Source organism: Seriola aureovittata, chromosome 12, assembly GCF_021018895.1.
Source record: "Seriola aureovittata isolate HTS-2021-v1 ecotype China chromosome 12, ASM2101889v1, whole genome shotgun sequence".
NCBI classification, from domain to species: Eukaryota; Metazoa; Chordata; class Actinopteri; order Carangiformes; family Carangidae; genus Seriola; species Seriola aureovittata.
Genome location: NC_079375.1, coordinates 3,421,161 through 3,448,557, shown reverse-complemented (window position 1 = coordinate 3,448,557; position 27,397 = coordinate 3,421,161). Strand labels below are relative to the sequence as shown.

Below are 27,397 nucleotides of genomic sequence, written 5' to 3'. Positions count from 1 at the left end.
ACTAAGCTTATGTGCGATTAAAAACCTCAAAAACATTTTTTAAAATTCATTCGTTATTTGAAGCCCATTTTGTTTTTGCTTTTTTTATATACCGAATATACAGGAAAATGTAATATTTTTTAAAGTTAATTGTTAAAAGTGCCGGTATGTGTTAACCGAGAAAACTAACACACTTTAAGTGAGTGCTGAATGCAGTGTTTGGTCTGAGTCGATATCGATAAAAGCCGTTTTAGGCTTTTACTGCGAAAAACCTCGTGCCGGAATTGGCTTCGTTATCTGTTTCTCACGTAGCGGAGCTCGTCAACTGTCAACACGGATTCTGGACTAAACCAGCCCATCTTTTCTTTTCGTACGTCGAAGAAAATGTTAGAAAGGGCAACATTTCCCACAGTAAACCGGAATAAAACCCTGTATTTGTAGACTTTCTGGTAAGTTGGGAGTTAATGTTTGGGCAGGTTGTCTTACATTTAGCCTATTAGCACGCTCGGTACCATCAGCTAACGGGCTGTTACGGTTAGCTTCGCTTAGCTTTTATGTTGGACATCGCGCCGTAACAAAGCTAACATTGTCTAGACTTTCTAACGTTGACGCTGTTATTCAGTCGTGGCATTGTATTCTTTCTTAATTTTTCTTTTACGTATTTTTCCTCCATATGTTTTGCAATACAATGTAGCTTAACGGTTTTTCTTTCAGTGACAGTCTGCAAGAGGAACTAACTACCAGCCCGGGTGGCTGACAGCTAAACAAGGCTGTTAACCTGTTCAATTCAGTCAAGAGATGGACTAACGCACAAAATAAGCAATAATATCTTTAATGTTAACGGGCGAAAAAAACGAAAGACCCCCCTGCTTTGTTTATGAGTCCAGAGACCGTCTTATGTCAGGTCAAGGACAAATATAACGCACTGGTTTCATATGTGACAGCTGGAGCCAGGCTTATGTTGTCATTACTGTGATATGAGCACCCACAACAATGACTCCCTCATCCTGACTCACAGATAGGGCAGTCCTGTGTGTCACTGTAAGTGTGCTTTTTGAAGAAAGTAATATGTCCTCCCAAAAGACTGAGATTTACATTCATTTCAACATTCGTCATTACGCTTAAATATATAGTAATGGATTATGACAAAGCTGAGAACCTGCAGGCTTCTTGCAGTCACAGAGGTGTTGAAATACCATGTAAGATTTTTTTAATCGTTATAAATCATGATAAACAAGTTAGTTGGCCACATTAACACTGTAAAGTAAATACTAAGTTACAGTTCTCCCTGAATGATTTTTGAGATCTATTGATGAAATAAATCAATTATGGTAACTTGAAATGTCACTTATCAAGCAAAACTGCCAAATATTTGATGGTTCCACCTATTCAAATGTGAGGTTTAGATGATGAATCTAATAGTGGATTAGTGGAGAAACAATTTCTTTCTAAAGTCTTTTTTTTAATCAGAAGTGCCAAAAATTGGTTGTAGCGTCTCAAATTGGAAAATTTGCTGGTTTTCTATAATGGTCAATTAGTAGATATTAAAAATAAATTTTTTTTTGCAGCCTCACTTAAATATTTAAATGCCTGATTTTGAACAATAACTAGATTTTGCGAAGTGATTTTGTTGCCCTACAACTAAGCAGATAAGATATCAGAAAATGGGCTCTTCTGAATATTGTAATAATATTTTCTCCATATTGCACAGCCCTTATTAGAGCATATCTGTTTTATACAAAAAAAACTGGTATGCAGAGAATTTTCTGTTTTTAGAAAGAGGAAAAAAAGGTTCTGTTATCATTGCACACTTCTCAGTTTCCGTCTCACTAATTCCTCTTGTTACACCTTCAGGTACCCACGGGGTTTGTTGAGCCTGCACAACAACACTCTGTTTCACACTCATTCACTTTGTCATTTCACACGTCCCCACATGTACACTGCCAGATACAACCACTGCCAAGTACAGGACTGTCATCTCATGTTTTCCAATTAGCATGTTGTTGACTGAAGGACCCACATCCAGACCTCTCCAATCCACCACCCACCAACACACACGCACCAGAATTTGTTCTCTTGACCCTTGGGTCACCTTCTTCTCTATGATTTTGCACTTTCAGACTGTGGTTACATCAGGTTTGGAAGGAGGGATGCCGGTGGAGAGTGGGAGCAGCGCTGCCGCCCGCCAGGCCAAGCAGAAAAGGAAGTCCCACAGCCTTTCCATCCGCAGGACCAACAGCACGGAGCAGGAGAGATCTGGCCTGCAGAGAGACATGCTGGAGGGACAGGTGATGATTTGTTAATTTACATAATGACAATGAACAAATATAATATAAGAAAAGTGCTTAGAAAGTGTTTAAATAGTCAGAGTTTCTGGTTAACCATTGCAAGATCCCCACCCTGTATTTCCAGCTGCTCCTCTGGAAGTGTCACACTGCACTCCTCCCCTGTCTGTCATCATTAGCTTGCTGTCCTGCTGTTGCGGTCAGCACTCGTAAGCACTCTGGTTATAAGCCTAAGCCAATTAGGTTTTAATGCACCCATTTAGAGGGCACATAACGGTTTATATTGTTGCTGGATTAACCGTGCCACAATTACCGCACGACTGCTGTAAGGTTATTTTGACACGGGTTAAAACGGATGGATTCAAAACAGGCATAGGCATTTGCACTTCGCTCAGGTGGATTAGTGAGAGCACTGGTGCCCCTTCCTGGTTCTCAGTTTTTCCTGGGTTTCACTGGCTAGCCAATAAGGAACTGAATTACCAGCAGTTAATTATCTGGAAAGATGATAAACGTGGGAAAAGGTGACAAAAAGCTTGAGATAAGTGGCTACTTTACAGTTAGATGCAAACTCATTCTCTCTCTGCTGTGAGATAGCTTGTTATACTTTTACCTGCAAATGTGTTAGACTTCTCAGTTGTAACTCAACCATGAAAAACTGATTGTTTCACCCAGCGTTTAATAATTGGAATTTAGCTCATTAAAGAGATGCAGAGGTGCAGGGATGTAGTGTTATAGTTTGAAAGGCAGTGATTTGATCGAGCTCTAAATTACTAGATGTTCCAATACAGCACAGTTTTTCATTAGAGCCAGGCATCTTTCAAACTCCACATCAGCGTACACTGTCTAACCCTGATTACATGCTATGACATCCTCAGGGTTATTTTTTCAGACTTAACAAAAAACCCTACAGAGCTACAGAAGATGTTATACAACTGTGTTCACAGACTGAAGAGTACTGCTTGTGTTGGAGCAAACTGAGCTTCATGTGTAAAAATTGGTGGCGTGCGCGTTCATTGTCATAAGCTCCAGCAGAGAGAGAGGCTGCATGGTTTGCTGTGTCATGATAACTGGAGATTAAGTAGTAAATATAGATAGGTGTGGATGAATGTTGTGAGCCTGAGTACATGATATCATAGTGTGCCCAGTTTTTTGTTTGTGTTTTGACATCAGTCAAAATTTAGATACCGACTAATACATTTTATTGCTACTCAGATGTTTTAATGTTTCTTGTTCTTCTTTCTTGTTTTGTTGGTTTTTGTGAGCTAATCGTGAAAACTTTCATCTCAGTGATTTATAGTTGAAATGACCAATGAAATGTAAATTTTAACATGCTAAAAGGACTGTGGCTTGAGTCACAGTGTAGAGTCAAACCTCTACACACTTATAACAGTTTCAACAACTTAAGTTTATTATTAAACATGTCAAATATAGTTTAATTACATCTTGTCCATCAATGCAGAGTCTGCCTAATAGCCACAATCTGAACCCATATAAATCAGCATTATTTTAGTTTTGTTTTGTTTGGGACCAGCACTATACACATGAATGTCCCTGACTGACTGACTGACCGAGTGATGAAGTTACTCCATTGCTCAACCAAATAACATGTGATTGAGTGATTGAGTTTCCCCATTGGTCGTGGCTCTTTCTAAAGGATTTAGCGTGAATAAGCAGTGTTGCCAACTTAGCACCTCATTTAGTTAGTTGGTTAGATGACAGACAGACAGACAGACAGATTGATGGTTAGATAGATATTTTATTCATCCCCAAGGGGAAATTCAATCAATAGTTGCTAGATTAACTGACTCTTCAGACCCCTTTGGATACGTTTTATTTCTAAAAAGCACATATAGTGATCTTTTTAGTAAATTTTAGTAAATATAGCTGAAATAACAGCACAGCTTTCTTAAAATTATGTCTTTGGTGATTTTCTTCAGAAGACGTTGTGATTATAAAATCAGGATTTTAGCAGCGGCAGAGCAGCAGCTAAATATCAAAAAGTCTGCTGTGAAAAAGGCCTATTAAGACATGAAACAAATTTGCTTTTGTACTGATTTCCCCTGTTACACCTGTGGCAGGTAGATATCTTCCAAAAATAGTTAAGTATGAAATAATAAACTTTATTATGAATATTTTAAATGCTGCTACTAATAACGAGTCTCTGTCTTGATGATTAGAGGAAGCTCTGTAATGTCAACTCTTTAGTTTATTGATAACTTGTGAACACACTTGGCTTCTCTAAATGAATATAAGTGGTTTAATATTGCTGCCTCCCCAGTATTTAAGGCTCCCTGAAAGTGGAAACTGTGTTTTTGATGTACAATATAAATAAGTATGCAGTCCCTGTGAGAGGAGCATAAGAGTTGTTCTGGACTTCAGCTAGTTGAAAGTAGCAGTTTGCGGCTGAAACGCTGGACAAACAGTGTAATCCCATCCTCATGACTTTTTGTTTTTTCACTCTGGTCCCTTTTGGTCCCAGTCCTCTGATAATCTGGAATCCTTCATGAGAATGGAGGTAAGTTTAAGGTGTTTGCCCCTGTGTGTTTCAGACAGTCGTGTATTAGCTTTTAGAGCTAGCTGTAGTCGTGTAGGTTTGGTGTAGTTTATGTTTGATTAGTATTTAGAGGAGGTGTTGTTGTGTGGTGGATCCTCTCCCCCTAAAATGTGGTATTCTAGATATCCCAGCAGCATGTATGGTTCAGTCACACCTACAGTAGGTTTTATGTTGCTAAAGTGGAAGACTAGACTTGACTGTATTTTGTATTTGGTCCAGTTACATTCATATTGCCCAGTTAGTAAAACATCAGGGCTTGTTACCGATGGTCACATGACTGAAAAATAGGCTGCTCACTGGATGGTTTAGTAAGCTATTGACCTGAGATTTTAATGGTCAGAGAGAGATAGTGGAAATAAATGTTCAGTTCTGTAAATTTGAACATGAAACTCTTACCTATACTGTTTGATGTAATTCTAGATTTATGATTTCTTTAATCACTCATGGTTTCATGGTATATTCCTTCTTCAGGTGCATTTCCATCCACATGTTTTCAGTGCATTTTTTATTTGCGCATAAAAACCTCAATGGAAATATTGAAAAAGAAAAGTAATAGTTGACATTTTACAAAAAAGATTTCACATGTTGTTGAAGTGGAGAAGTTGTTTTTATTAAAAAAAGAGAAAAGTGCAATGGAAACAGACTTAGCAAATAAATCTTGACATACATGAAGCATGTGACTTAAAGGCCCTTACAAGCTTTCACTGAGAAGAAGAAAAAAGGCAACAGACGAATTAAACAAACCATATTTTGATCATGTTTTCTATCGTTTCGGCTTTGACTGGTGCTCTGTCAGTTCTCTCATTTTGTCTTCTTTAACAGTTTCATCAACCTGGAGAATTGCCACCACCAAATATTTATCTCAAAGTTCCCAACTCCTAATATTTGCGGACACATTAGTGGATGGAACGGCTCATTAATTCACATTTAATTTTGCCGATTTCCTGTTGATGAAAACTTGATTACTGATGCTTATAACAGTTATAAGGATATTCTGGTAATTGTGCCATTATTGTAGAGATTTTGGAAACTCAGGGAAATCAACACAATTGCTCATCGTGTCAGGAAGTGGATCTGCCCTTACATGTAGTTCACTATTACAGCTACAGAGACTTCCAGGAGACTGCTGTCTGTTTGATTTTGGTTGGACATAAACACAAATGTCTGAGAGGAGTTCATGTTCTCTCAATCTCTACATTGGAAGTGAGCAAAATTTTGTCCTCACAATGCACAAAAATATGAAAATAATTGAATGGAATTTAATAAACAAGAAGAAAGAGCTGAATTTGAGCATCAGTCTCGAGTGTATTTTGCCCCCACTTGATTTTCTTATGCAAAGATCCCTTGCATTGGGCTATCATACGTCTCAATCTTTCATTTTCTGGTGTCTCATTTCATTTGATTCGGTCTTTATTACTCTCACATGCCTAAATGAACTTGAAAGAATCAAATAAGCAAATGCTCCACACATGTTTATTGTCCTCGTAGCATCTGCTCTACAAGGCTTCATATAACATGCATATGTCTTGTACATTTCCCCCCGTGCAGCAGCCTGCAGCCATTCTTCTCAGCCACTCCTTTTCTTCTGTGTAGTCATTCCGATGTGTCTACTGTGGCACAAGCCTTTCTGCTGCTAACATCAGCCTGTGAATGCTAACAGCACTCTGATTTCTTTAGAAAATATAGCTGTGAGCGGCAGGAGTGCATCATGCAGCGTGCACTGCACTCAGGTACAAAGAGGGCTCCACTCACTGAGCAGTTTCATGATGATTGGACAAAAAAAAAGCCTTTGAGGAGACTTCCTGTTTGTGCCTTTGCTTAGTATTCTTTCACAGCCAGTCTGCAATAGATGATTTGTTTGTGACAACTGCAGCAGTGGGAAGAAGTATGTGAACCTCTTGAATGACGTGGTTTTCTGTGTTAATTGTAGTTATTACTCCACGCCGGTGACAGCCAGAGACGGAGACATATTGTTTTCAGGTTGTCCATTGTATCCGTGTGTCCCATTGTCGTGGACAAAATATTTTAGTAACACCTTGATGGAACTTCTTCAAATTTGGCAAAAACATTCACTTGGACTTGAAGATGAACTGATTAGATTTTGGTGGTCAAAGTTAAAAGGTCAAGGTCAATGTGCTTGAGCTAATAACACACAAACCTTTTGTGTCTTTATTGAACTTAACCATTTAACATTCACAGTGCTGGTAGAAAAAAAGCTTGTGAACCCTCGGATTCAATACCTTCCTTTGGCAGCAATAACCTCAAGCAATGAGACTGATTGAGAGACTGACTCTCACCTGATCAGACCTGCACTGTGTTCTGGACAAATTTGTCAAATTTTTGGACCATTCTTCCTTATAGAACTGCTTTGGTTCAGACATATTCTCAGGATGTCTGGTGCGAGTGGCTCTCTTCAGCTCATTCCACAGCATCTCTACTGTGGGTTAAGGTCTGGACTCTGACTGGGCCACTCCAGAAGGTGTTTTTTCTTTGTTTGAAGTCATCCTGTTGTAGATTTACTTTGATGTTTATTGTCAGTGCCCCTGCTCTGTTGGAGGGTCCTGCTGTGCTCCCCTGTTTGATACATTTAGACACACAGGAATATATTAGGGCCCTTAATTAACTCAATATCTGATGTAATTGTACTGTGTGAAGGCTTTCATATACTGATCTGACTCTCATCTCCATAATATTGTTTAACTGCATAGTTATGTTTTATTTTAGACACTGGGTTTTTTTTATTTAGCAAATTGAGACTTAATTTGGGGATTTAAAGGTTTTTTGTGCATCTGCTTTTTGAGACAGGATGAAAGTCATGATACTGAAGTGACTCAACAATGATTTATTGACATAAATAGTTTTCTTTCTCTTAGACTTCTAAGCAGATAAGCATTTGGTACAGCTGTGCACTTATGTGCTTTGTCTGTCACTTTTCTCAACTTTTTTTTTCTTTTTCTACTTCATATGTCTGCTCTGTGTTTCAGCATCAACCTACTTATCATTAAAGGGGACCTATTGTGCTTTTCTGAGTTTTTCCTTACTTAGAGTGTGTTATATAGGTTTTTGTCCATGTAAATGGTCTTTAGAGTCACATGGATCAAAGTTTACATCAAAGGGAGAAACTCTGTCAGGGTAAAAACCCAATTTTCTCCTTTGTATGAAATGCCTCATTGGGGTTCAGACATTACTTCCTAGTCCTACTGACGTCAATACACTTTGGTGCTGCCCACCTGCAAACTTGGCACAACCTCAGACAAAGTACCGCACATAACTACTTAAACTGAAGAGTTTTCATTCGTTTTGTAGCCATGCTGAAAAGACAGTGTTCTTAGTTTCCTGCAGAAATCTGCTTCATTTTTCCACGGTTCTCCACCGCTCCAAACACCCTAGTGTGAGCCCGCACTTCAAGGAGGACTGCTTCAGAATCCACGCACAGTTAGACGTTTCATTTTCGCAACAGTTATTTCTCTAATTCACACTTGATGTGGCCAAACAGGGGACTCAGCCTCACAGCCTGTCAGTGTGCATTGTTATTGTGGATGTTAACCTTGTTACCGCGACCCAATCGCGACCTGATCATGTTAGTAAGAAGCAGCATACTAAAAATGTAAATGTTTAAACGTTTGTCAGTGTTGACATGCTGTACCTCGTTAGCGCAGATACATTTAAAAACTATGCCCACTAATGTTAAATTCATTCAGTTTTACATCGTAAACCAGCAGGAGGTGAAGCTGTGGAGTCTCCCTACCTGTCGACCGTCTGTCAGTTCCTTCATTTATATTCCTTTAGTCCGGAAATGTCCGCACATAAAAAAATCAAAAGGGTTTCTTATAAAAAATATTCCAAGTTATGAATATTGTCATCCGAAGTTTGATTACACAAGACGTGCAAAACTTGTCGTTGCCATGGTAGTTGCCAGCAAGCTGGCCAATCAGAGCGCACTGGGCTCAAAGAGCTCTAACAGAGCATTTCAGACAGAGGGTGAAGGGAGTACAGTATAAAATGTACAGAGGAAGAAAACTAATGTCTTGTCAGAACATTAAAGCATGTAAATCTTTTTTAGTTGAAACCGTCGACAAGAATGAAATGATGAACACTAAAAATGTCCATAATAGGTCCTCTTTAATACGATGTGCACATACACGCCTCACACACCTTTCGTCAATGCTAATTCCAGGGTGTTTAATGTTACCCTATTGTCTCCCTGCAGGACTCCAAACTGCCTCTGTCTCTGAGGAGCAATCTGCTGGACCTGTTCAGCCAAATCGAGAGGGAGTTTGAAAACCTCTACATAGAAAACCTGGAATGTGAGTCATCAGGAACAGAGAAAGTATTTCTTTGCTTTTAACTGTTATCCCCCCAAAAAAACATGAGATAACTGATAGAGAGTAGAGGTAGAAGCTTTTCATTACAAGTAAATCATCCACGTGCAGCTGCAACTGCAACAAACTCTTGCTGAGGGGGGCCTAAAATTATTTTTTCCACCCAGATTTAATCAGCTAATCTGGGTGTCAAGATTCAAGTTCTTATTTGCAACCTTTAGGCTACATGATATCTGCTCTTTAGGGCTGCAAATGCAATTTTTTAAACAATAATTTATGGTACTTCTTATCCTGACAATTTATACAATGTTCAAGGAAGAAATAGTTCAGATTATATCATTAAAGAGCATTTCCAAACGAGTCTTTATTTAAACTTGAAAACCATTGAGGGTAAAGCCCTCATTTACAATGATGTCGACTAGATAAAAGAACATCAACAGACATATTTACAATTAATAAATTATGTAATGACAATAAAAAGGGTAACAGCAGAAAAGATTAGAGTTAAAGAATTAAACGGTCAGAGATTAAGAATCTAAAATAACCAATGGCAGCAGTGACGACAGGGAAATCCATGCTATGTTTAATAAAACTGCACAGTGACACATTGATGTTGTCAGTGTTTTTAACATGAACCTGTTTGACTCTCAGTACGCAGAGAGATCGAAACACTGAACGATCGTTTGGCTGCAGAGGGGCAGACTTTCGAAGGGGCAGATTTAGCCAAAGGAGCACTTAAAACAAAAGGTGAGTCACACTCCATGTTCATCTACATTTAAATTTTAAGTGTATTCTTTTGAATAACATGCATATAGTCAAATATATACATTATTTTGAAATGCTTTAATTTACTGCACCCACAGCAAGTCATAGCACAAGTCAGCTGTCACAGAAACTAAAGACGACCTACAAGGCTTCCACAAGCAAGGTAAATCTTTTACTCTTTGTTTTTTACCTTTTGAAAGAAAAAGAAATGTTGGTACATATTAACATACTGTATATTCACATATATGTAATCTATACGTATTATAGATTGAAGTCTACTTGTGTATACACTAACACAACAGTCCTGCAATAAATCCTACCTGTGTAGATTCAACTTGAACAGAAAATGTTGATTTATTTAATTGAGTTTTATATAGAACACAAAAATCAGAAAATTGGTAAATTGGCTCAATTGTTTTGTAGCTTGTCAGTGTGAAATGACTCATGAATGTTAAAGAAAAGAACTGCTGTCTTTCTTTCACCTTTTTGCTCATAGCCACGTTCAAATTCTTGCCATGCCAGAGTAGGTGGATCCCGCAACTTCAGCGTAACCAGTTGGGAGTTGTGGGGTGGAGATTCATGGGTAACTTGTTGATTTCTCCCCCTTGTGTGCCAATATGCATGAACAGCCCAGCCAGGGGGTCGACAGTCCCTCCCCAAGAGACTTGGTCATTCAAATGTAGGAGTTTTAGCTTTTCTGTGTGAGATAAAATACAATATTATTATCTCACTAACAGGCTTTTTTTCAGTTGCACCTCTTCAGTTTGGATTTAACTCATTGTTGGCATTCACATAATGGTACACTCTGGAGACATCTTTAACATGAAGCAGTTGTCACCTCAAAATCCTTTTTTGCCTTGATTAACAGAACAGTCAAGGTGGAGGAGCATTTGTTGGCTGCTTTAGATCATTTCCCAATCAGGCAGAGTGTGTGGTCTGCTCAAGAGTGCTCAGCCATATCAGATTTGGCTTTTTTTTAGCCTTTTAAGATTAACACTGTCAGATTTGAGTGCTTAACACCTTATTTACTTGTATCAATTATCTATCTACTTAGATATAGTGACTTTAAAGAGTCATTTCACTCAAATGACAAAAAAACCCAAAACAAATAAAAACATTTCTTCAGTAGTCTTATCCAGCCATGTGAATACAATAAATTTTGGTTTTATTTGCTCAGAGTTTGAGATTCAGTCGGGACCAGGCTCTGAGCTTCAGCACATTAAATTCGAAATACAGTAATGGATTATAGTACATTAAAGGTCCTGTATTTTATACAGTGAGATGTATGTCTTTGTTTATAAAGCAGGTCTAGGTTCTATATTGATACTGTGAAAGTATTGAAGTGCTCAGTCCACAGAGAAATGCACACAGCCTGTATTAGGAAACTGAGCCTTAAAACCAGCCGTCAGGACTTCTGGAACTTTGTGATGTCACAACAAAACAGTCTCCAGAGAGAATCCTGAGAGAGGAGATGTAAAACTACATTGAGATGGTTTTTGGTTCTTAAAACCACAAATATATCTTCTTATGGATCAACACTTCAAATAAAACAGAGGAGAAGAGGAAAAAATTGATCTTTTAAGTGCACAGTCTGAGCTTTAATGGGAGTACGAGAAGATACAAAACATCTGGTGATGTCTTTGGTGGAAGACTTTAGGCAGCCATTGAGTGCAAAGGATTTATTGTAAAATATTAAGTATGACAATTTTATTTAACTTCATGTGTATCTTATTTTTGAACCCCTTAAACTTGGGCACTATATGTTACAGGGGTTGTATCTCCTCCACAGTTCTCTCTATGTTAACATAAACTTGCTAAAATTTAAGCTGAGTCTCATTTTCCTTTTAGTTATCCTTTGAGTTCTGCCCAAGATACAGTAAGCACAGAGAGGAACATTTTACAGTTGAAATATGCACCAGTACCAATACAGTATATATATATATATATATATAATATATATATATATATATATATATATATATATATATATATATATATATATATATATATATATATATATATATATATATATAAGCAAATCATCAGCTCATATATTGATTTAGCTGTAGTTAACTTTTGTTTCCATAACTAAAAAACATTGACCTATTAACTGATTCCCTGACAGTAAAACTGGTTGTAAAACAAGCAGAATATTGATGTGGCTGTAGCCTACTGCACACTGAAGCTGCAAACTGTAGAGCATTAACTGCATTAGAGTTGCTGTTCAGCCAAATTACTTGTAGCTTATTTTGCGGTGCTTCACGATTTCCTTAAACCTCCCAGTCCCCGTTGCTGCTTTGTAAAATGTAACACATTGAAATCATTGTTACATTTTAACAAATTATATGACAAACTAATTGGGATGTAAATGAAAGAAAAAAAACAAGCATATAACATAGAAATCAATCACTTGATCCGCTGTGCTGCTTGCTAACAGTCAGCAATCACTGGTTCCCACTTTGCTTAGCAATGGTACTTCATATCTTCGGTGTAAGTTTTTATTTTGATTATAATTCATTGATTTAATATCTTTTTTTAACAGATAAAAATGTGAACGTGTGAATGTGTGTAGCGAGAGATTGATTTTTCAGAGGAGTGATGCCGTTCTCTCTGCTCTCCTGCTTCCTTTCAGTTGGAACTTATTTAGTGGTCTGTGCCCAAAACGAACCAAGAGTCCAGTTTGTATCATCCCCATCTTTAATGTAAACACCTTGACCAAACGTTGATACACGACTGATAATAATTAATATTTCGTTGTTTTTTTTTTACCATAACTCAATATTCTTTGCCGCCTCTTCCCCCTCTAGATTTTTCTTTCTTTCACACGGTTTTGCATTTACAATAATCCCGGTATGATAAAGATAATACATAAAGATAATACAGTGCTGATACTTAATGCGTCTGCATTGTGTTGATACCAGATCTGGGTTGATGTGTCAGCGGTGGTGTTTGTTTTGAAGAACATGGAGCATCAGATTGGTGGCGTTTATGATGAACCCCGCCAGTGTTGTGCTCAGAGAAGCTTGAAACAAATGCCAATGCAGATATTTTGGTAAAAACCTCTTGAACCCAGGACTGATATGAATAATGCTGTTGTCAAACAAAGCTTCTTAGCCCTGGCATACTACAAGGACCCTGCTGAGCTGCTCCTCAGTGATCCTCAGTTCTGCTGACCTGCTTCCTTTCTCCCTCAGACCAGGGTTTCTACACAGCTTTTGAGAAGTCTGGAAAATTTAAAATCATCATTTCCAGGCCTTAAAATGTTTGGGAAATGAATAAAAAGTCTGGGAAAAATCTGTATTTTGCTGTATTAGACATAAGGTGATTCATCTAAATTCATGCTGCTATAACAAAGCTAAAAATGGCGTACCAGGGATGCCTTAAAAATTTTATAGATTGGAGTTAAAGTTTATTGATCTGATGGATTTGGACATGTAGCATGTCAGGAAGGTGATAGTTTGTAAGAAGAGGCTTTAATTATCTCAATGATGACCAGTGTCCAAGTGACTTTTAAGTAAATGTGGGAAAGATGAATGTCTTCAGATCTAGAGGACGCCATTTTGAGATGTTAAATGTGTAGGAACCCTGTGAGGGACGCAGCTGTGATTTCCAGGTGTCGTGTGTTAACTTGAGTTTGGTGTCGACATCAGATTGTGTCCAGTTTCAAAGCGACCACGTCCAGAGCCGTGTGCCAGCTGGTCAGGGAGTATGTCGGCCACAGGGACGGCATCTGGGACCTCAGCGTCACCAGGACACAGCCTGTGGTGCTGGGAACCGCATCTGCAGGTAATTAACTCCTTTTCTGTCTCACACTGGATCTTTTATTTTCTCCCCAAATGTCTCTTTTTGTTTCCCATGAACTATGCTTCCCATTCAGTCTTTTCCCTCAATATTTGTTTTGTTTTCTTCTGTTATCTTTTGCTTAATCGTTTGTTTTCTGTCTCTAAATGCTAATCAGTTTCTTATTTGACAGCTGTTTGCTGGAGGATGATATGTGTCTTTTTCTTCTTTAATCTGATGTCACTGGTTTCTTCTCTGTCTCTTTCTGCTTTTGCTGAATCAGCAAAGTTGAAAGTCTCTAATTTATTGTCTAATCTAAATCTTTTTTTTGACAATGAATGACAAATGAAAATATATCATTGATTTATAACACATCAGGCATGTAATGCTAAAATTAAACTTTGTCCTTCTTCTTTTGCATCCACAATGTATTCCAACAGACCACACTGCGATGCTATGGAGCATTGAAACTGGGAAGTGCCTCCTCAAATATTTGGGCCATCAAGGATCAGGTAAAGTGATTGATGTCCAGTAAATTCATAAGAATAGATGTAATATAGTTTGTTAGTCTGCAGTATTTTAAAAATGCCTTTTTATAAATGTGCAAATATCTTCAAAATATCTGAATATATTTCCTTTTAATTCAAAAAGCTAATTTGAAATGTGAATCAGAAAGTCAAAGACCAGGTTTTGTAAACGAAAGTATATGACATGTTGTCCGTCATGACGTAACATAATACATCTATCTCTCCATCTCCACAGTCAACTCCATCAAGTTCCACCCCACTGAACAGATGGCTCTCACAGGTGATGATCTAAAGCTAAAAACATCCTTAAAATAAAATTGTAGGTGGCTGGGGCGTCGCGTAGCGCAGTGGGTTACGCAGGCGTCCCATATATAGAGGCTACAGTCCTCGCTGCAGCTGGCCTCTGGTTCGACTCCCGCATCGGACGGCCCTTTCCTGCGTGTCATTCCCCCTCTCTCTGCCTCCCCATTTCCTGTCTCTCTACTGTCCTGTCCATTAAAGGCACAAAAAGCACAAAAAAAAAATTGTAGGTGGCTGCAGCCACATCAGTTGTTTTCTGCACATTCATTTACTGCAGCAGGGAAAACGTCCTTATATCAACTTTGACATTTCCAAATAAGAGTTATGCAGAGCTGGAAAACCTCCAGGTGTCAATTCTGAAATAGGCGTAAAATAAGTTTAAAAAATATTTTTAGTTTTTAAAAATACTTTTTTATTATTGTTATTTGGGTATTTTAGTTTTCTGTTAGTTTAAACCACAAAGTAGAATTGCAGACACAAACAGATACTAAGTATCTTCACACACTTACACACTATCCTGAACTGATCCATAGTAGGAGACATAGTTTTCAGTGGCATTTTTAGGAAGGGTCATTGACTCTAACAGTCTCTTTGCTCTTTCTCTCCCCTCAGCCTCTGGAGACCAGACAGCTCACATCTGGAGATACATGGTGCAGCTGCCGACTCCACAGCCTGTTGCTGACATGAGTGTAAGCATCTCCAGCCTGTTTAAATGTGTTACTGTGCTCCTGGCTGAGGCGCTGATATCTTTGTGAGTTGTTGAGACGTTTGTTTTTGTAGCCTAACTCCTTCATATGTGCCTTCTGCGACAGCAGCAGACGCCCTGCGAAGACGACGTGGACTTTTCAGATAAAGATGAGGCCGATGGCGAAGTCGATGGTCCAAACGACTGTCCCTCTGTTCGCATAGCAACCACTACACTGCGCAGCCATCAGGGTGTGGTGATTGCTGCTGACTGGCTGGTGGGAGGCAAACAGGTGGTGACAGCATCCTGGGATCGAGCCGCCAACCTTTACGACGTAGAGACCTCAGAGCTGGTCCACTCACTTACTGGTAGGACGAAAGGAATATTACACTAACACTGTGTTTATTATTAACCTTTTTACTCAAATAACATGTATGTAGTGTGTTCAGACAACCTGGCTCTGCCCAGTTTGAAAAAATATGCCTACCATCATCTCTAAAGCTTATTTACATGTTGTATGTTTGTTTGTTCATTTCACATGAACATAAATGTGTTCGAGCCAACTACAGTTTATTAATCTTCGCTGTACTGTACCTTTGGGTGGGGAGCTCAAGTTTTGGTCTCTGGTACCACAGGCTCAGTTGTACAAGCTGTAAGAGCCTCATTGAGGCAACTGCAGGGAAAACATTCAAAACACGTATTATCATTATTATTCTGTGTGTTTTTAACAGTTACAGTATCTTATATCCAAACTCCTTTTCACCTTGACAAAAGTAGGATTTTAATGGACAAGTGAGCTAATGCAGCTATTTGACATCTAAAATGTGTTCTTCTAAAATTCCCTTTACACAGTCTCTTACTTTCAGAGTGGAATTAGATTGAAGCAAGAGGATGTGTTTTTTTTCAGTGTTTTGGCAATAATGACACATGACTCTTTACAAGGAAGTCAAATGTCAACCTCTGACTTGCATCGAACTGGGAGGGAGTCAGTGTCATGCTCAAGGGCACTTCAACAATGGGGTTGTGCTTCCTAACAAGTCATCCTTGAACCTGGGGTCACTGTGGAACACACCACCCTGCTGCCATGATAAAAAAAGTGTGCGTGTGTGTTTTCAGGCCATGACCAGGAACTCACCCACTGCTGCACACACCCCACACAGCGTCTGGTGGTCACCTCGTCCAGAGACACCACCTTCAGACTGTGGGACTTCAGAGACCCATCCATCCACTCTGTCAACGTGTTCCAGGGACACACTGAGTCAGTCTCACACCCACCCACGCACACACACACACACACACACACACACACACACACACACACACACACACACACACACACACAGATGTCCTTCATGTCTGTCTTATACATCCAGGCTTTGCCAAATAGAAATATCTGGGCAAAACTATTGATAAAATAGCTGAAACAAAACAAAACAAAAACGTTGACAGATGAATGTATCGATAGATTCAGCAGAATTCTGCTGAAGTTCAACTAAAGTTAATTCCAGCATCTTTTTAGAGTAATGATGTAAATATAAAGGTGTTGGCAGCAGCTTTGGAACATGTCAGCCTGTATTCTCTTGTCCCCTGCAGCACGGTGACGTCCGCTGTGTTCACGGTGGGAGACAACGTGGTGTCTGGGAGCGATGATCGAACCGTCAAAGTGTGGGACCTGAAGAACATGAGGTCGCCCATAGCAACCATCCGCACAGACTCTGCTGTCAACAGGTCTGTGAGCTGTGAACCCGCAGATAGATGAGTGACAGGCACTGATATCACAAGCGAACAGGCCCGTGCAGTTCATTGTTTATGATTTCACACAGTTAATGAACCTGGAATATTTAATGATAAGATACAACTACACTGCTCCTCTAACTCCTCATTACTGGTTTTGAATATTTGTGATCACAGCACAAATTTGTGATCACAGCACAAATATAATGTTTTTGTTGTCCCTTTGAGTGTGTGCATTATTTTGGTCATAATTCATCTTGTATATGTTACCTGAAGTGAAATCTAACCTCCTGTATTCTGTAATTTCCTGCTGTTCGTTCCTTCAGGATCAGCGTGTCGGTGAACCAGAGAATCATTGCTCTTCCTCACGACAATCGGCAGGTCCGGCTGTTCGACATGTCCGGGGTGCGACTGGCTCGACTCCCACGAAGCAACAGACAGGTCAGTCACTGGCCCCTCACAGCTTCCATACACATCCCCTCTTGTTTTGAGGTATCTCACAGTCCAGAAAAAATACATGAAGTTTCATGAGTAAATTCTGCAACTATATGTTATTATAAAGTATGAGATTCATATTAATTTGAGGCTTTACTCTTTTCACTCACATTGATACAGTAGCAAAACTCAGACAAAAGCTTTCTACTGTCCGCTGTCTAATAACATAAAAACTAAAATATTAGTAGTAATAGTCAAGTGTTGTCCACCACGACTGATGATGTAGCTTGTTACATTTTTTTTCATTTATATGTAGAAAGGTTTTACAGTTCACATGTTGAGATTTAAGTCTTAGAACATGTGATAGGAATCTTTCTTATTAGAATAAAATCCTCCGATACCACTTTACATTAAGACTACCCTTATAAAGGATTTATGAATGGTTTATAACTTTTTTTATTAATTAGCTTGTTAACAGCTTATAAATCATTTATAAGCTTTTATAACAAATTAGATAAAAAGGGTAGGAAGTCATTAGTAAGATTAATTGATAATAAGCTTTAACTTGATCTTGCCAAATAGTGAGCCTGCATCACTGTATAAGAACTGTGTTATAAGTTTTTTTTTTTAATTGTTGTTTTTAGGTTTAATGGCTAAAAAAATTGTCAGAAATCAAATACAGCAGTGGAGCTTCCTGATGTCGATGCAACTATAACATCCCCAGTTTAAAGTAAATTGAATCACTGACCTTCCAATAAGTGGACAACCCACTCTACCTCCTGAGCCACAGCCACTCATGGTCCAGCCAGGGATTTTTGTGGCAAAATAAAGACAAAAAATGTTAGATAATAAAATTTTGTAGTTGCAGAAACTTGTATTAGTTACATTAAATAATTCAGATTTTGTATATCATTGTTAATTTATTCTCTTGTTGGTCACAGAACTCCTTGCATGTCCTTGTTGTCAGTGTTTAACAGTTGCTGTGTTGTTTGTCATGGTTCAGGGTCACCGGCGCATGGTGTGCTGCTCAGCCTGGTGTGAAGACAACATCTCCTGCAACCTGTTCACCTGCGGCTTTGACAGACAGGCCATCGGCTGGAACATCAACATCCCCGCCCTGCTTCAGGAGAAATGACCTCCACCTCCTCCTGCTACTACTGTAACCTGACAGTGACACTCCACCCAGGGTTTCTGTTCAGAGTGTCAGACACCATCACCTGTAGGCTGAAAAGGTGGCTGTAAAAAGTGTAGTTTCGCCCTTCTTTTTATCTGTGAAAGCTTGTAACACTGATATAATTTGAGCCACGACTCAACAAAGGATAAAATCATTTTTAACATCCGTCTTTGGAGCCTACATGAGGTCAGTATTTGATACTCAAAGCTCCCTTAGGGCTAGGGCGGGAAAAGGACTTGCTCTGTCCACTGAATCTGCCACACTCTTTAAATCACCACCGCCAAAATATACACAACACGTGTGTGTTTTTGCATGGAAACAGTTCCTCGCTAAAAAAACAAAAAACACAAACCTGCATACCACTTATGAAAAAAAAAAAGCACAGAAAGGTTCCTCTTTGTTGAAAACTAAAAAGCAGAACATTATACTAATGCGGAAGAGTTAGATAAGTGAGGCGCTGCACATGTCTGCTTAGTGCTGAGTTAAGCTTCAATACAGCAAATCTAATCTTCAAGTAAGGACCAGGATGGCAGTCTTGCTTTAAAGAAGAAAAACCACTAGTTTTATATATTAGTTTTTTGTGATGAGTCCATTTCAGAAGTTAATCTGTGATAACTTGTCGTCATTTACCTTCTGCTTTATTGAAATCTCCTGATTTCCATGATGCTGCTGGTCCAGGTGGCTGCATTGTATTCTAGTCTCTTTTTTTAAATTTTTTTATTAGTCCCTGTTCAACAGTAGATTTCTTCAAGTGTGATTGGACGTTGAACGTTAATGCAAATGGCACTTCAAGAAAGAAGCTCTCACTTTTATGCCATGCTATGATGCTAAAATCTTCTTTTTGCCACTGATCTCGAAGCATCTATAAGGTGATAAGGTGGATTTTTCCTTCTTACTTTCACTTTTTTTGTGTGGCACCTGAGATTCTTGGCTTAATATCTATAATACACATAATACTATAAATAACTGGTCAGATGACGGATGATCACATTTTGGAATGAAACTGTCCTTTTGTTTGTCGCAGCTCAGTGTAAGGATATTTCTGTGTGAGCAAGTAATGCAGCTTTAAGAAGAAAAAAAAAAAACCAATAGCTGTTACAATTTCTCTTGTTGCTCTTTTGGGAAAAAAAAGGTTGAGTGGAGAAATTAGCTAACAGCCAGATGCTGGTGGATGTTGGCTGCTGACTAGTAAGATTGTTCGTCACATACAACAAAAGGGATTTCATGGTCTTGTTCTGTACAGAAAAAAATCGAAGTGGCTGATAATGGAGCTGCAATCGTCTGTTTTCTTTTCTTCTGATGACCTGTGAAATGTGTGGAAAACATCTCCTGTGCTGACAGGGATTCTGTGTTTTCACTAGAAAGATTTCTCCTCAGTGTGGATACACCCATGCTGGTGGGGCTGAAAATAGTACTGCCACACTACATGTCACAATCCTGGATGGCTGTCAGACTGAACCTGAACACCGAGATACTCAGGCATTCATTAAATTTGATATGGAAACATTGAGGAAAATGCGCCTGGTGGGCCTAAAGTAACTAAAAACATAGTGACTTCCATTTAACTCAGATATGTATGATAACTATTAAATTGTTTCTATACTGCATTTATAAAGAAAACCCAAAATGCAGCTCATCACTTCTATGATCAGATTTCCAGAACTTCCTGTTTACAGCAAAATTCAAATCACAGATAACTGTTTGTGATTAATTATAATTAATAGATGAATTCAAGGTAATTAAAGTTCAACTTGATGTATTTTCTTTGCATTTGAGCCAAAGATAGCAAAAGTAAATTGAATAGCTGCTCCAAACTTTTATCTACTCGATACCAATATTAAAATAGATTAATGCTATTGTAATAAAGCTTCCAGCCACCAGCTGATAAGTGACGGAGATGCTGCCTTTATTTTAAATAATCTTCCATAAAACATATTGTGAATGTGTTAGTGATCAAAACGTTTGGTTTCTGTCTGATAACCACCGGGCATCATGACACACAGTGTGACGGTCCTGTGTCAGGGCTCACTACTGTCAGATGACTGAAACTTCCTGTTTGCTGGTCAGTGTTGTCTCCACTGTGGACGAGCAAGCAAATCCACTGAAGCTCTGAGCCGCTGAATTTAAAGTCACTCCAGCGTGGAGCTGCACAGTGTAGGTGTGGGCTTTTCTCACTGCACTGACGGTGTTGCTCTCTCTTCAGTGTGGTGTTATAAATACATTGGTCACGTACGTCGGCTCCTTCTCCTTTGTGGAGGCTTTAGTGTTTCAGGTGTGGGCCCCAGTGGTTAGGTTTCTCTCTCAAATCATCTTTAACGGGATCTGACTGTTTCTGTTTCTGTAAAGCCACAAAGAGCCACTGTGTGTCTACTACACAGAAGAAACAGTCAGCTCTGTGGACAGTTGAATGATTGGAGGCTGATAAATGTGTAGACATACAGCGCTCAGCATTGTGCTGTCTAAGATTGGTGTGCAGGGTTCTGTGTTTCTGTAATCACTCTGTATGTGCACACTTTAAATCTTTAGTCTCTGAGAAAAAAAAAAACCTGTTCAGAGGCTTGTTAAACAGAAAAATAATACCTATAATATATCTTTAACTTTGAAGGACTAAATAGACTCTAGCAGCCTTTCCCACCTGCAGGACCTTTTCCACAAGCCAAGGAACCTTTTTGGGAACTTCACCTGTTATTTGTCTAAATTAATTTCCTGGGCTGAAGTTCCTGGTCGGAAAAGAGTCCATGCCTCAAGTCGTAGTAGTTCCTGGAGTCAAACACAAGCCTCAAGGGTACTCCAACCTTTTAGAGTATTTAGCATAACAAAATTTAAAGTTATACATATTAGGGCCATTGAGTGATGTTAAAATTATTTAGTCAGCTTCTTGACTCAAGACAAACAAAAGAAAAGCAAGTGAGAGTGAGAAAAGCAAAATTGTATTTGCTAATTATGCGCTTAAACAGAAATAAATAACACCAGACATTTAGCTAATTGTTGCTACTGCTCATGTCTGTTGGGCAGCAGTAACTATAAAGAAAAAAAAGGTGTTTTTCTGTTATTTGTGAAAATTATTTCTCAAACAAAGCCATAATTTTCTAATCAATCATCAAGGGATTTTCTTTTTTAGTTCCTTAGTTTAGTTTCTGGTTCTCCTTCATTCCTGCGACTACGTTGCTTGAAAGAGGTTGTAGGGAGTTTGATCGATTGGTCACTTTATGCAGTGGCACCATAATCAGATATTAACCCATTAGCCTAAATCAGCTCAGTTACAATGGATGGTGAGAATAATTCTAAAAGGGCAGAAAATGAGAACTTACAGCTGCTACATGTAAATTTGAATGTCTTGTTAAATACACACTAAATTCTATAATGGTGCACTTTAAGCAAAATGTTTGTTTACACAGGAAGTGAGAATAAGTCCCCTTTGTTATCATCCTGTTCTCAAACCAGTTTTCAAGTAGATCATCTCTTTCATCCACAAATCCTAAAATTTATGGCATAAAATTAATTTGAATTAAAGCTCTAAAAGTAGCTTCAATGTACCGTGTCTATCAACAGCCCACACAGGGATAATTCTTGGTCTGACATGACCACTGGACCAAACTTTCACTGAGTTTGTAGAGTCCTGTCAGAGTATAAGGAGTTATTATGGAGCGATTTTAGCAGATGTGTAGAGAATAAGATGGGTCTGCTGTGTTCTGTGGAGAGATGCAGATTGTTTTATACACATTGCACAAATAAAATATGATTTCTGTCAACACAAAAAAAGGGATTAATTCAAATCTGGCGTCATATTTGTTATACAGGAAGTGATGATGAAACATTTCCTCTGATGCCCCGCCTAGCTGTTGTACCAGGACTTGAGATGATTGTAAAAAAAAAAAAAAGGAAAAAAAAAGAAGGCTTTTTTCTAGTTTATCGCAGTGCCCTTTAGTCATTACTGTTGAAACACTGTTGTGGGGATTCTGTAAGTGTCATATTTGTTATGGTACTTTAAAACAAGTCAAATCCCTGATGAGTGTTGTGATGCATTCGCTTACACCTTCTTTCGCTTCACCACTCCCACAAAAACACTCCAGCCAAAGCTGCATTCAAGTGAATGGGAGAGGCTGTAACAATGTGTGTATGTGTGTGTGTGTGTGTTTGAGAGTATTTTACCATGTTACCAGAACAAGGTCTGTGTGTATGTGTGTGTGTATGTGTGTTTGAGAGTATTTTGCCATGTTACCAGAACAAAGTCTGTGTGTGTGTGTTGATACAAATCGATGTCTAAAATCGTGTTTAATGTAATACCAGGCAGTTCGTGATTCGACTGCAGCACAGCTGTCGTACTGCTGTTGTACTTTAACGTGTGTTTTCGACAGGGCTCATTAGTTACCACAGTGACGCGATGAACAAGCACAGTTCATTTCAAATCGATGTTTTTTTGTGAGTCTAGCTTTAGACCTGTGGAGCGTTTAGCTGGTTTGTAACAGCACTGTTCATCGACATGACAAAAATTTGTCTCTTCAGTGGGTAAAAAAACATATTTTGATGGATACCTTCAGTTTCAGTGTTTGTTTATTTGGTAACACTTAACAGCTGCCTTTTGAAATGTATTTCTAACAATGGAAAAGCCTCATTAATACCATGTTTGTTAGCAGCTGTAAAACAGCATAATTTTCAATAAACTAAAGTGCTTACAGTACTTGTCAAAAGGCACATGTAAAGTGTAAACCTCCTAATACCTTTTAAACATAACATTTGTACTATATAAATTGTAATATATGAAAGAAAGCAGCCAATTGGGCTGCACAGCGTATTTTAGCTGCAGCAGTTTTATTATTAGCCTTTATAACTTGATGACATGATCCTGCATTTCTTTTTTTTATTTTATGTAAATCCATTTTATTGCTTCATGGGTGAAGATGTCAGTTCATCTGTAAAGGTTTTACATTCACGAAAGACTGAGTTAGTTTTATCATTTTAACCAGGGATGGTCTTAGTTTCTTAGTGGAACCAACAAGTTTTGCATTGGGTTAATTTAAAAATGATCACTTTACAGCTGCAGACTAAACTTTCCCAAAAGCAGTATAATAATATTGTAACTTACGTTTTAAAAAGTTGTTATATTAGTTGTTAAGGTGTGAATTTTGATATACTGTATTTTTCACTGTAGGAATACCTTTTTTTTCTGGCTACCTGCAGCTGTTCTGGATAAAAGTCCTTAAAAGGGCATGGGCTTTAATTTCCTCTTTAAAAAAAAAAAAGTCTGTATTACTAGTATTTTAGCAGAGACCACTGATGTTGTTTCCCCTCCTGCAAAAGAAGTCATCCTTGCTTTAAATGATAAAACATTTTGTTTGCGTGAAGAAAATAAAAGGTGTGTTTTTGTGTGCGTGAGTGAGTGAATGTTTGATCTGTTGTTCATCCAATATCGTTTTATTCCTGACAGTTTAAGCAAGTTTCACTGCATTTTCTACCAGCACTGAGCAACTCTGTTACCATGTTCATAATTCACAGATTTTAACTGAATGTTCAGTCATACTCTTCATGCTCTCAATCCCAGTAAAACCAGATCACATGATCACTAAGCATCGGCCATCTCAAATCTGCCGTCTTGAAGCCTTGTATAACTGTGGCTCTGTGGTGTGAACAGTGTTACGTGTGATCGAAGTGGTTGATGTAGAACAACAAACACCACAGCGCAGTTCTCAGAAAAGAAAAAAAAAAGATGAAAACCTGTTGGATCGACTTGACCGCGGTTTTGTGGATTATAGCTGTGTACTGAGGAACAAGCATCTGCTTGTGAAATCAAAATAAACCATTTGTGCTGTTTGAATGTTTTCTAGTTGAGTGGTTTTTGAGTGTATGTGAATGACGCCCATATTCTTCTATAGGTAGTTATTTTACCTCAGTATCTGATGTCATGCAGGATAAACAAACACAAAAACTAACACAAATAAGTTTATTTATTTGCAGTGATAAAAATAGTCATGACCAATATAAACTACATACATTCTGCATACCTAATAATAAAAGTTTACATAGCATTTAACAACACTGGCCTTACATAGAAATATTCTTTTACATTCCTTACCTCAAAACTTTTCTAGAAATAAACATTGACAAAAAATAGAACACAATAACAGCCTTTGGGATATTTGTGAATAACTTAAGCCTTTAAAGAAATAAAAGAAAAAACATCTAGATGAAAAAATTTAAGAGAAAACAAATAATTAAAAAAACTATATGTAATGCACACAATCTTCCTCTAGGTGGCGGCATGTCTTCACACTCCTGAGTTTGATATACACTGGCCCTTTACAACACTGTTCAAAATGAATGAGTGTGAAAAAACTTGAAATAACATGATAACATACAGTTACATCAAATATAGATTACTGAAATAACAGAGGACACATTTTCTAAAAGAAAACTAACACAAAAAAACAAAGAATAAAATTAAAATGTGACTTTCAGTTCAGTAGAAAAGGAAACCAGGAGCTGATGTTACTAAAAAAGATTTTGCTTTGCAGTCATCAGGTATCTTGTATTTATCACATTATAGTGGATATGACTGTTCACAAAGTCTCATTGTGAGGACTGGACCAAAACTGAACTGGTCCCCCCAAGGTAAAAGACTTGGTTTTAAGATTAGGATAAGTAGGTCACCGAGGAATTGAAAGTCAGTGCAATGTCCAGCTATATGACAAAAACTATTTTTGTGTGTGTGTGTGTGTGTGTGTGTGTGTGTGTGTGTGTGTGTGTGTGTGTGTGTGTGTGTGTGTGTGTGTGCGCGCGTGTGCGCGCGCGCTACTGTATTGTAGTGTTTCAGAGGACCAATATGGGCTTGGACCTTATGAGGTCTGTTCTCACTGCTACAAAGTGTTAAAACTGGGTTTAAGATCATTTTAGAGTTACGCAATGGAGTGTCCTCAGAAGTGTGTAAATATAAACTTTGAACATGTAAGATGTCCAACTGAATCATTGAGTGAATGCTCTTCATATTTGGCCAGCAAAAATGACCCTTGACCCTTCATTCACATTAATTACAACAAATCAGGAGTATCTTCTAGTGTCTATTTCCTGTCGGATTATGCAACATTCATGCCATGTTTGCAAAAAGAAAATTTTATAAAAAATATTTGTAAATACTGACTTTGGGCCATATTTACCACCAAAAGTTGCCTTGTAGTCACACCGGAGTATTTGAAATTATTTTATTCAGCTTTTTTTTAACAAGCTTTTTTTATTTTGTTACATATTTCTAGGGATATTTCTATCAACAAATGAAACATAACCGTGTATGGCTCCCCTTTTGATTAACTAATTAATCTGATTTGAGTGTTTGCAGCCATTTTGCCACCATCTCTTTTACACTTTGCATTTACACATCCAGCTCCAAAGTGTGGCTGTTTCTTTCCAAGTTTTCAAGTTAAATTTTACTCAAACACTGCATATTGCTTAGTTAAACTTAAAAATATCTTCAGTGTTACACCAGTGAGCCAGGTAGCTAGCTAAGTGGTTACAGCGACAAGGTTGTTAAGGTTTAAGCTAGCCAGACAAGCTAGCTTTAGCCTCCAAAGCTGCAGCGTTTAGGCTATTTAAGCTAGCATTACACGCTAAGAAGTCTACTCCAGTTTTTGCCTAAATTTGATTTGCTTTTGTGTATGCTTTGTGCTCATTTGCATAATAATTATTCTTTGTACTTCATCCACATATACTCACAAAGAAAAAACACGAGCTTCCCTCGTTACTCCATACTCAGCCTTTAGCACAGTTTTTCACACACTGACGTTTAAGTGATCCAGCTGTGGAGGTTTTCTGAGCCACGTTCCCAGACCTCCAACCTGCAGAGCTCCAGTAAACTGCTGCAGCGCCCTCTGGTAGCATCCAGCAGCTATTTTGGAGCCACAGTATGTCCCTGTCACGGCTCCTGCGTCCGATATCTGGCCATTCAACTGAAAAAGAAAGACAGAAACATGATTTAATGAATTGGGATTTGTGGATTTTAAGTACATATTGTACAGTGGAAGGGTTCATGTTGAGTTCTCAGCTAAAAATAACACTTCCATCTGTTGTGCTGTTCAGCCTCATCAGAATGGCACCTGTTCCCTGAAAATGGGTATTTTACACAGCAGACATTATGACTTGTCACTGCAGGTGAAGCCCAGGTGTAACTAATATCATTCACGACCAGTCCCTTCGGTTCAGGTTTCCCTGTAAGCCGTGCCGGTCATTCAACAGCAAAGACCGAGAGTTGACCTCTGAATCGTGGATAGTGTTGTCAGTGACATCTGTGTTTGTCAAGTGAGATTGTCAGTAATTAGAAAGAGCTATTAGGCCAGACTGCAGAGTGAAATGAAAATGGTTGGCAAACTTTTGACACTAGAAAGCTGCTTTCACATTCATGTGCTGAAGTTTAAGAGTGTATCAGTTTTAATCAATCACGATCAAATATGCAACTTGCATAAATGTGTAAACTTAAAACCTCCAGAACACGTACACTGAGTCATGGTGTGTTCAACAGTTAAACTTTGGGGGGAGAAAATACATGAAAAACTTCTTGTTTTGATGAAGATGGAGTAGATGTAATTTGAAGAATTACTAATGAGGAAGTTGATCCTTTCATGGAAAAACTGCATCAAACACAGATTATTATTCCAAACAGAATATTTGTACGTGTTAAAACATTAAGGATCTTTGGTTTCCATCTCTACTGTACAGTCCGTCTTTCATGTGTCCCTTTAACTCTTCTTCAAGTCACTGATTCTCTCAAACACAGATTATTATTACAAACAGAATATTTTTATGTGTTAAAACATTAAGGATCTTTGGTTTCCATCTCTACTGTACAGTCCGTCTTTCATGTTTCCCTTTA

The 27,397-nt window shown here is 38.3% G+C and overlaps 2 protein-coding genes across 3 annotated transcripts in view; one reads left to right on the top strand and one right to left on the bottom strand.

The window, feature by feature from the left end:
* Positions 1-264: 264 nt before the first annotated feature.
* Positions 265-24,355, top strand: LOC130178510 (WD repeat-containing protein 37). Of its 2 annotated transcripts, none has more exons than XM_056390825.1 (14): positions 265-428; positions 2,100-2,267; positions 9,029-9,125; positions 9,792-9,887; positions 10,004-10,068; positions 13,556-13,691; positions 14,126-14,197; positions 14,448-14,492; positions 15,125-15,201; positions 15,325-15,565; positions 16,314-16,455; positions 16,791-16,925; positions 17,258-17,372; positions 18,370-24,355. In XM_056390825.1, the coding sequence occupies exons 2-14, from the start codon at positions 2,130-2,132 to the stop codon at positions 18,499-18,501; spliced, it is 1,491 nt and encodes a 496-aa protein (XP_056246800.1). In that variant the 5' UTR covers positions 265-428; positions 2,100-2,129; the 3' UTR covers positions 18,502-24,355. The 2 variants fall into 2 exon arrangements, with proteins under 2 accessions (XP_056246800.1, XP_056246801.1); XM_056390826.1 differs by having other exon boundaries at positions 266-428; positions 15,328-15,565.
* LOC130178511 (double-stranded RNA-specific editase B2-like) overlaps positions 22,424-27,397 on the bottom strand; it is a 45,413-nt gene continuing 40,439 nt past the window's right edge. The window contains exon 10 of the mRNA XM_056390827.1: positions 22,424-26,477. Within this exon, the coding sequence (XP_056246802.1) occupies positions 26,301-26,477 (177 nt within the window). The 3' untranslated portion in view covers positions 22,424-26,300. The remainder of the gene's footprint in view (positions 26,478-27,397) is intronic.

What these genes read in the sequence shown, in the direction of transcription:
- LOC130178510 (XM_056390825.1), top strand. Translation starts at nt 2,130, where the DNA reads ATGCCGGTGGAGAGTGGGAGCAGCGCTGCCGCCCGCCAGGCCAAGCAG. An exon ending in CTACATAGAAAACCTGGAAT is followed by an intron (nt 9,126 to 9,791) that starts GTGAGTCATCAG and finishes TTTGACTCTCAG; the next exon opens with TACGCAGAGAGATCGAAACA. An exon ending in TCCCACGAAGCAACAGACAG is followed by an intron (nt 17,373 to 18,369) that starts GTCAGTCACTGG and finishes GTCATGGTTCAG; the next exon opens with GGTCACCGGCGCATGGTGTG.